General features: G+C 46.4%; 1 protein-coding gene across 1 annotated transcript in view; it reads right to left on the reverse strand.

Moving 5' to 3' along the window:
• ttc28 (tetratricopeptide repeat domain 28) overlaps positions 1-10,867 on the reverse strand; it is an 82,004-nt gene that overhangs the window by 23,941 nt on the left and 47,196 nt on the right. Inside the window, exons 6-8 of the mRNA XM_079289553.1 lie at positions 6,919-7,140; positions 5,005-5,193; positions 4,830-4,926 (exon numbers count right to left, since the gene is read on the reverse strand). Of these exons, the coding sequence (XP_079145679.1) occupies positions 4,830-4,926; positions 5,005-5,193; positions 6,919-7,140 (508 nt within the window). The remainder of the gene's footprint in view (positions 1-4,829; positions 4,927-5,004; positions 5,194-6,918; positions 7,141-10,867) is intronic.

Consider the following 10,867-nt stretch of genomic DNA (forward strand, 5'->3'; position numbering starts at 1 on the left):
AACAAGAGAGGAAACAAGAGAGGAGAGGAAAGGAGAGGAAACAAGAGAGGAGAGGAAACAAGAGAGGAAACAAGAGAGGAGAGGAAAGGAGAGGAAACCAGAGAGGAGAGGAAACAAGAGAGGAAACAAGAGAGGAGAGGAAACAAGAGGGGAGAGGAAAGGAGAGGAAACCAGAGAGGAGAGGAAACAAGAGAGGAGAGGAAACAAGAGAGGAGAGGAAACAAGAGAGGAGAGGAAAGGAGAGGAAACCAGAGAGGAGAGGAAACAAGAGAGGAGAGGAAACAAGAGAGGAGAGGAAAGGAGAGGAAACAAGAGAGGAGAGGAAAGGAGAGAGGAGAGGAAACAAGAGGGGAGAGGAAACAAGAGAGGAAACAAGAGAGGAGAGGAAACAAGAGGGGAGAGGAAAGGAGAGGAAACCAGAGAGGAGAGGAAAGGAGAGGAAACAAGAGAGGAGAGGAAACAAGAGAGGAGAGGAAACAAGAGAGGAAACAAGAGAGGAGAGAAAACAAGAGAGGAGAGGAAACAAGAGAGGAGAGGAAACAAGAGAGGAGAGGAAACAAGAGAGGAGAGGAAACAAGAGAGGAAACAAGAGAGGAGAGGAAACCAGAGAGGAGAGGAAACAAGAGAGGAGAGGAAACAAGAGAGGAAACAAGAGAGGAGAGAAAACAAGAGAGGAGAGGAAACAAGAGAGGAGAGGAAACAAGAGAGGAAACAAGAGAGGAGAGGAAAGGAGAGGAAACAAGAGAGGAGAGGAAACAAGAGAGGAGAGGAAACAAGAGAGGAGAGGAAAGGAGAGGAAACAAGAGAGGAGAGGAAACAAGAGAGGAGAGGAAAGGAGAGGAAACAAGAGAGGAGAGGAAACAAGAGAGGAGAGGAAAGGAGAGGAAACAAGAGAGGAGAGGAAACAAGATAGGAGAGGAAACAAGAGGGGAGAGGAAAGGAGAGGAAACCAGAGAGGAGAGGAAACAAGAGAGGAGAGGAAACAAGAGAGGAGAGGAAAGGAGAGGAAACCAGAGAGGAGAGGAAACAAGAGGGGAGAGGAAAGGAGAGGAAACCAGAGAGGAGAGGAAACAAGAGAGGAAACAAGAGAGGAGAGGAAAGGAGAGGGGAGAGGAAAGGAGAGGAAACCAGAGAGGAGAGGAAACAAGAGAGGAGAGGAAACAAGAGAGGATAGGAAAGGAGAGAGGAAACAAGAGAGGAGAGGAAAGGAGAGAGGAGAGGAAACAAGAGGGGAGAGGAAACAAGAGAGGAAACAAGAGAGGAGAGGAAAGAAGAGAGGAGAGGAAACAAGAGGGGAGAGGAAAGGAGAGGAAACCAGAGAGGAGAGGAAACAAGAGAGGAAACAAGAGAGGAGAGGAAAGGAGAGGAAACAAGAGAGGAGAGGAAACAAGAGAGGAAACAAGAGAGGAGAGAAAACAAGAGAGGAGAGGAAACAAGAGAGGAGAGGAAACAAGAGAGGAGAGGAAACAAGAGAGGAGAGGAAACAAGAGAGGAAACAAGAGAGGAGAGGAAAGGAGAGGAAACCAGAGAGGAGAGGAAACAAGAGAGGAGAGGAAACAAGAGAGGAAACAAGAGAGGAGAGAAAACAAGAGAGGAGAGGAAACAAGAGAGGAGAGGAAACAAGAGAGGAAACAAGAGAGGAGAGGAAAGGAGAGGAAACAAGAGAGGAGAGGAAACAAGAGAGGAGAGGAAACAAGAGAGGAGAGGAAACAAGAGAGGAGAGGAAAGGAGAGGAAACAAGAGAGGAGAGGAAACAAGAGAGGAGAGGAAAGGAGAGAGGAGAGGAAACAAGAGGGGAGAGGAAACAAGAGAGGAAACAAGAGAGGAGAGGAAACAAGAGGGGAGAGGAAAGGAGAGGAAACCAGAGAGGAGAGGAAAGGAGAGGAAACAAGAGAGGAGAGGAAACAAGAGAGGAGAGGAAACAAGAGAGGAGAGAAAACAAGAGAGGAGAGGAAACAAGAGAGGAGAGGAAACAAGAGAGGAGAGGAAACAAGAGAGGAAACAAGAGAGGAGAGGAAAGGAGAGGAAACCAGAGAGGAGAGGAAACAAGAGAGGAGAGGAAACAAGAGAGGAAACAAGAGAGGAGAGAAAACAAGAGAGGAGAGGAAACAAGAGAGGAGAGGAAACAAGAGAGGAAACAAGAGAGGAGAGGAAAGGAGAGGAAACAAGAGAGGAGAGGAAACAAGAGAGGAGAGGAAACAAGAGAGGAGAGGAAACAAGAGAGGAGAGGAAAGGAGAGGAAACAAGAGAGGAGAGGAAAGGAGAGGAAACAAGACAGGAGAGGAAACAAGAGAGGAGAGGAAAGGAGAGAGGAGAGGAAACAAGAGAGGAGAGGAAACAAGAGGGGAGAGGAAAGGAGAGGAAACCAGAGAGGAGAGGAAACAAGAGAGGAGAGGAAACAAGAGAGGAGAGGAAAGGAGAGGAAACCAGAGAGGAGAGGAAACAAGAGGGGAGAGGAAAGGAGAGGAAACCAGAGAGGAGAGGAAACAAGAGAGGAAACAAGAGAGGAGAGGAAAGGAGAGGAAACAAGAGAGGAGAGGAAACAAGAGAGGAGAGGAAACAAGAGAGGAAACAAGAGAGGAGAGAAAACAAGAGAGGAGAGGAAACAAGAGAGGAGAGGAAACAAGAGAGGAGAGGAAACAAGAGAGGAAACAAGAGAGGAGAGGAAAGGAGAGGAAACCAGAGAGGAGAGGAAACAAGAGAGGAGAGGAAACAAGAGAGGAAACAAGAGAGGAGAGAAAACAAGAGAGGAGAGGAAACAAGAGAGGAGAGGAAACAAGAGAGGAAACAAGAGAGGAGAGGAAAGGAGAGGAAACAAGAGAGGAGAGGAAACAAGAGAGGAGAGGAAACAAGAGAGGAGAGGAAAGGAGAGGAAACAAGAGAGGAGAGGAAACAAGAGAGGAGAGGAAAGGAGAGGAAACAAGAGAGGAGAGGAAACAAGAGAGGAGAGGAAAGGAGAGGAAACAAGAGAGGAGAGGAAACAAGAGAGGAGAGGAAACAAGAGGGGAGAGGAAAGGAGAGGAAACCAGAGAGGAGAGGAAACAAGAGAGGAGAGGAAACAAGAGAGGAGAGGAAAGGAGAGGAAACCAGAGAGGAGAGGAAACAAGAGAGGAGAGGAAAGGAGAGGGGAGAGGAAAGGAGAGGAAACCAGAGAGGAGAGGAAACAAGAGAGGAGAGGAAAGGAGAGGAAACAAGAGAGAAGAGGAAACAAGAGAGGAGAGGAAACAAGAGAGGAGAGGAAAGGAGAGGAAACCAGAGAGGAGAGGAAACAAGAGGGGAGAGGAAAGGAGAGGAAACCAGAGAGGAGAGGAAACAAGAGAGGAGAGGAAACAAGAGAGGAGAGGAAAGGAGAGGAAAGCAGAGAGGAGAGGAAACAAGAGAGGAGAGGAAACAAGAGAGGAGAGGAAACAAGAGGGGAGAGGAAAGGAGAGGAAACCAGAGAGGAGAGGAAACAAGAGAGGAGAGGAAAGGAGAGGAAACCAGAGAGGAGAGGAAACAAGAGAGAAGAGGAAACAAGAGAGGAGAGGAAACAAGAGAGAAGAGGAAACAAGAGAGGAGAGGAAACAAGAGAGGAAACAAGAGAGGAGAGGAAACAAGAGAGGAGAGGAAACAAGAGAGGAGAGGAAAGGAGAGGAAACCAGAGAGGAGAGGAAACAAGAGAGAAGAGGAAACAAGAGAGGAGAGGAAACAAGAGAGAAGAGGAAACAAGAGAGGAGAGGAAACAAGAGAGTAGAGGAAACAAGTGGAGAAGAGGAAACGAGAGGAGAGGAGAATGAAGGGTTGTCACGTCAGCAGTGAGAGAGAAGAATCAACCATAAATGATGATCTGAACCACCGACTGCAGCTCGTCTGTCACTAAAGAGTCAGCGACCTCCCATCAGAGGAACATCAGAGGAACATCAGAGGAACACCAGAGGAACAACAGAGGAACATCAGAGAAACATCAGCGGAACAACAGAGGAACATCAGAGGAACATCAGAGTTCTGCTCGTTTCAGACGGCAAGAAACAAAAAGGACTTTTTAGGAGACTGAACACGAGACGAAATGTTTTCTTGATGGTGGAGACTGTTCAGAGCTCCTGTTAACACGGTGATGCAGCACACACACACACACACACACACACAGGCGAGTTGTCCAGTCAGCGCCGGAGTCGGGTTCTCCGGCTCTCACATATCACTGTGGCCGCAGAAACCAGAAGCGCGTTAATAAAAGATGAGCGTTGATTGGCCAGAGAAGCGCTGATGCTGCAGTCATGTGATCGGGCCTCAGGGGGAGCAGGACCATCACATGGTCTCCGGACAGGGCTGGAAGAAGTATCGTCGTATCCAGTACTACGATGAAAGTAATGACGTAGCTAGAGACGTCGTACACGTCTCTGATAGAGACCTGTCAATCACTGTAGTCCCGCCCTAAAGCATCCCCTGCTTTATGGTCTGTGTGACTCTAAATGGACCATAATGTACTAAATGAACATCATGCTGTATTGAAGAAGACTTGAAACTAGAGATTGAGACATAAACTCATGTTTACAATGTTTACTGAGGGAATAAATCAAGAGAGAAGTAGAGTCATTTTCTATAGACTTCTATACAACCAGAGGAGTCGCCCCCTGGTGGACACTAGAGAGAATGCAGCTTTAACACGTGAAGCTTTGGCTTCTCTCTTCATGAGGAGGTCCTTGGAAAACGTTCTCCCTTTAAGAACACCTGCCGTTCATTACTTACTTAAAGCGTCTCCTTCACTCTGATTTCAAACCATCAAACAAACAAACAAACAGATGAAGAAAAGTAAATATGGAACTCATGTTTTTGTGGCTGGATGAACTCACCCAGGTTGGACGACGCTCGTCCCTGAGCCGCTCGGTCCTGCAGCTCCTGAGCGATTTCCAGCTGGTGCTGGTGGTGCAGACGAGCTCTCTCCAGGTCCTGAGGGGGTCAGAGGTCACCACCAATGTTTATAAAGACAGATCAGAGACTCGGTTCATCTGAGCATGTTCTACCGACCTGCATGCAGCGGGCGGCGTGTCCCAGTCCGGCGTACGCCCTCATCTCGACGGCCCGGTCGCCCAGCTCCTGAGCCAGCTGCAGCACCCGCGTGTGGTACGAGATGGCCTTGTCGAAGTCGCGCTGAGAGTGGAAGGCGCTGCCCAGGTTGCTGTACGCCCGCGCCTCCTCACGCCGGTTCTCCAACGACTACAAAAAACAAAAAGGAATGATTAGAAATCACCACATGGGCTGTTCAGTCCCCCGTTATCAAAGATCAGATCATGATTAATGATTCTCTTACTTCAAAACAAAAGGCAAGGACTTTGAAAAGACGTAATGAAACCATGGTCACTGGCTTCAGGACATTCAAAACAGACGTTAGAAAGAAATGCAGCTTGTTATTGAAGTTTAAAAAACTCCATCTGTCCTCGGTACAACTGGAGATCAGAAACAGATTTCCAGCGGCGAGAGACGGACACGGAGCCTCACATCTCTGGTACAAGCTGCAACATGTCCAGCTCAACTGTCACAACGAAGATGACTTCAGACTCGCAGGAGTCCGAAGATCTGACTTCATTCTGACTTCATTCTGCTGCGAGTGGACAGACGCAGGATGAGTGCGTTGGTGTCACGACGTTGGCTCGCTTTCAGATTTCGCGCTTCGTCCAAAAAATACATGAAATAAAAAAGTCACATAAAAAGAGAAATGCTCCGATGATGCGTCTTCTGTGTGTTTGTTTGTGTAACTCTTTGTGTCACGATGTTCTTGGGATAAAGGCAGTAACGCTGTTATAAAGGCTGCATCAGAGAACTGCTGCCCTCCTGGTTCTACTCAGTCTTCTCTCCATAATAATCTCCAAATGAAGTTACTGGAGTCCGCCGATGGCTTTATGTTCAATGAGAACATGTGATTTCCATTTTTAGCTTCTAGTTGGTGAAGCAACATCTTCCCTCTGAATCTTCTTCTTCACGAGGCAGCAGAAGAAACAAAGAATGAATATTTTAATCGAGAAAACATTTCTGTTTTCAGCTTGTCAGCATTAACGTCATGATGTCTCAGCTGTTAAACCTCCAAACTTTATTTTAATGTGAAGAATCATCTGCTTTTCTTCAGGTGAAGACATTATGATGTTGAGTTCACTGTTTTAAACTTCATTCAAACGATCCTGAAGGTGCACACATGAAATCTGATCATAAAAAGTGCTTTTTCGGGACTATTTTCAGCGGTGGATTAATCCACATGTTTCCCAAACGGCTTCTGGGGAACCACTTTAAAGAGATTCACGTCGGACGAATCAAAACGAAGTTTGATGAACGTGTCATTTTATCATCGAGGCCGAGCTTCTTCTTTCTCACAGTTCAATGTTCGAGGCTACAAATATCAGAACAAAACAAACATTCAGATATCAACGTTAAACACAAGACAATGGAATATGATTTTGCTGAAGTATTATTAATAATAATAATAATAACTTTAATTTATATAGCGCCTTTCAGGGGACCCAAGGCCGCTTTACAAGAGTAACAGTTTAGACAAAAACAGTTTAGACAGTCAGAAAAACAGAACAAGTAAACTAGGGGCCGAAAGCCTTGGCGAACAGATGGGACTTGAGGGCCCTTTTGAAGGCGTCCAGAGTGGAGATGTTGCGGATATTGGTGCGTGTTTGTGTGATGGAGTCAGAATGAAGTACAGAGTGTTGATGGAGACGGAGGAACAACAGAGAGGCTCACTCATGTGTTTTCATGGAGGTCTATGGCTCAGAGGAAGAAGAGAGATCAGGACACTTGTTCGGAGAGATTGACTCTTTGTTCTTCATCTCTCTGAGTGAATATAAACTCTTTGTGGGAACAGCCTGAAAACAGAAAGATTCAGGACACGGTGTTCCTCCTCCCCAGCAGAAAGCTTTCAGCTGTGAAGATGGCGCTTTGTACCTTGGCGATGTCCAAGTGCTGCTCGTGGCTCTGGACGGCGTTGGTGAAGTCTCCCAGCGCCGTGTACACGGCGCCCATGTTGCCCAGCTGGCGAGCCTCGGAGAGCCGGCTGTGGGTCTGTCGCGCCAGCAGCACGCACTGCTTATGGCTGGCCAGCGCGTTGGGGTAGTCGCCGATCGCCGTGTACACGTGGCCCAGACTGCTGAGGGCGCCGGACGCCGCCTGAAATCACACGAACAGAATAGTTTGAATCCAGTAAACAACAAGCAAGAACACACACACACACACACACACACACACACACACACACACACACAAGGAGCTTTGATTTCAGGGTTCAAACACGTTGTTTTAAGTTTGTCACCAGCTGCCTGCACAACACGGTACAAGAAGTACTCAGATCTGTTACTGAAGCAAAAGTACGAATATCACGGTGTAGAAATACTCTCAACTGTACTGAAAGCGACTACGAGGAGCGTCCATGTTGTGTGGATGTTGGCGCCTACAAAGAGTATAAAAGTATGAGCTCAAACATAGAAAGGACCAAAAATAAAACAAATGTAAAAAGTTAGTGAGTTATTTTTAGAGATACGTGGAGATGAACATCTGATCATCTTATAGAATATGATGCATTGATGCAGATTAAACCAGACAACAGGATATAAAGGAGTTAACATGCAACATAATGCAGCGGGAGCATCAGATAGAACAGTGAAGCATTTTACTGAGCTAGCAATACTTTACTGCTGCTAAAGAAATACTTCTACAGCATTTCTCCAGTGTGGGATTAGCACCTTTACTGAATAAGCATCTGAATCTCATCCCAGATGGAAGCGTTACTGGAGGCTTCAGGAGTGAATGCTAATCTCTTACATCCTGTTCCCCGTTCTCAGGTTCCTGCGGTTCTGTTAGAACTCTCGCCCGATGATTCCTCCTCCTGCTGATCACAGCGACGTCTTCAGGCTTCACGATGCCGTGCAAATCATGATGAGTGTTCAGCTGAGCATCACACTGCTGTTGTCTCAGTAAAAACAAGGCCATGAACTCACACACACACATACACACACACACACTCACACACACTCACACACACACACTCACTCACACACTCACACTCACACACACACTCACACACTCACACTCACTCACACACTCACACACACTCACACACACTCACTCACACACACACTCACTCACACACTCACACACTCACACTCACACACTCACACACACACACACTCACACTCACACTCACACACACACTCACACTCACACACACACTCACACACTCACGCACACGCACACTCACACACACACACACACTCACACACACACTCACACACACTCACACACACACACACACACTCACTCACTCACACACACTCACTCACACACACACTCACACACTCACACACTCACACACTCACACACACACTCACACACACACTCACACACACACTCACACACACACACACACTTACACTCACACACTCACACACACTCACTCACACACACACTCACACACACACTCACACACACACTCACACACTCACACACACACTCACACTCACGCACACTCACTCACACACACTCACTCACACTCACTCACACTCACACTCACTCACACTCACACTCACACACACACTCACACACACACACACACACACACACACACTCACTCACACTCACACTCACACTCACACTCACTCACACTCACACTCACACACACACACACACACACACACACACACACTCACTCACACACACACTCACTCACACACACACTCACACACTCACACACTCACACACACACTCACACACACACTCACACACACACACACACTCACACACACACTTACACTCACACACACACTCACACACTCACACACACACTCACACTCACGCACACTCACTCACACACACACTCACTCACACTCACTCACACTCACACTCACTCACACTCACACACACACTCACACTCACACTCACACACACACACACACTCACTCACACTCACACTCACACTCACACTCACTCACACTCACTCACACTCACACACACACACACACACACACACACTCACTCACACTCACACTCACTCACACTCACTCACACTCACACACACCCTGGTCTGTTTCTCTGATTGGAGGAGTGAGAGGCGCTCGCTGCGCTGCTCCCTCCGTCCTCTGGAAGCTGCCTCCCGGTGCCTCCCGCTGCCTCCCGGTGCCTCCCGGTCTGCTGCCTCCCGGTCAGTTGCCTCCCGGTCAGCTGCCTCCCGGTCTGCTGCCTCCCGGTCAGCTGCCTCCCGGTCACTGATCTTAAGGTTGCCGGTATTGATCAGAGGAGTCGTGGGAAATATTGATCCGGTCTGAGGAAGTCTGTTTCACATGAACCACAGAAGACGAAGACGGGAGCACCGCAGTCCGTATCAACGGCGATCCCATTCCTCACTGTGCCTTTACGTGCAACACTTGCATTGATATGAATCAACTGTAATTATTACACAGCCGATATACTCTGTTAGAGTACTGCCGATTATTCAATTCACTCCAACTGGTAATATTCTACAATACTAGCAGTATATTATATGATATATTACATACAATTAAATCAAACAGTTTGAGGCAGATATTTATTGAACATAAGACAGTTTTCTATATTTTATGCCACATAAGACAAATATTAATATCCATAGTCCCTCAGGCAGCTCTGATGTGGGGGTATTCACTGGCAAAGGAATAAACAGAGAATTCTTACATTAATTATATGCAAAAACAGAGTTTATGCTGCAGGATGATGATAATAAACGGCATCCGAATACCGTCAGCCTGCCGTCTACATCTCAGTTTAAACGAGTGTCAGAATTGTACTAAAGTGAGTATTTGAGTGAATGTACTTGGTCACTTTGACCCCAAACCATCTTCCTCGTCACGCGAGTGTTCGTCCAGGAAACATGAGAATCACAAGAATAAATATCGGTACGAATATGGATTCATCTGAAGTAGATTATACTATTTCTATAGAAAACAAACTCAAATGTTTCCACTCAGCTATTTTAACCCTTTGTTCCCACGTGTCTTGCGCTTAATTTAATCATTTATTTTAAATTCTTAACAAAATCCACCGAATCACATTTTTTACCAAGACAAACAAACCGAGGATCCGCTGAAAAAACATGTTTGTGAAATATTGGATAACTTGAGCTAAAACATTTATTCCACTGGTGTAATCGTTAGCATTGCGTTATGTTACCTTTAATAAAAAGACACTTCAGGTGAGACGTTACCTCTGTGCGTGGAACATAGCTAAGCTAGCTAGCTAGCATTGGTGACGCACACTGAGCGGTTTCACACAAAACTAGATGACACAATGACAAAATTAGATTTTCTTGACTTGCAATATCTTTCAAATCGACAAACATCATATCTGTAGTTCATCGTCGCCATCTTGACTTTTTGCAGCCAGTGAACAGGAAGTGACCATATTAGGACTGAGGAGGAGCGACGTAGAGACGCCGTGTACGTCTCTGGTAGAGACCTGTCAATCACAGTAGCCCCGCCCTAAAGCATCCCCTGCTTTATGGTCTGTGTGACTCTAAATGGACCATAATGTACTAAATGAACATCATGCTGTGTTGAAGAAATCGATCAGAAAATCTGACATAAACATACTTTGCTCTACTATGTGAACAACGGATGCTTCAGTTGAAATGATTTTTAATAAATCCCTTTAAATCATAATGAATGCTAAAAAGTGAAAACAGCCAAACTGACCTTTAGCGGAATTTACCTCCTAATTAAAATCAGGACAAACTGCTTTTCTCTCTCTGCTGCTCTTGTGTGTGTGTGTGTGTCTGTGTGTGTGCGTGAAAAGACGACAGCACACACCGACTGAAATCCCAATTCCCAGCAAAGATGAGCGTAAACACATAAAATCCAGTTGACACATC

Source organism: Melanostigma gelatinosum (assembly GCF_949748355.1).
Source record: "Melanostigma gelatinosum genome assembly, chromosome: 18".
Lineage (NCBI taxonomy): Eukaryota > Metazoa > Chordata > Actinopteri > Perciformes > Zoarcidae > Melanostigma > Melanostigma gelatinosum.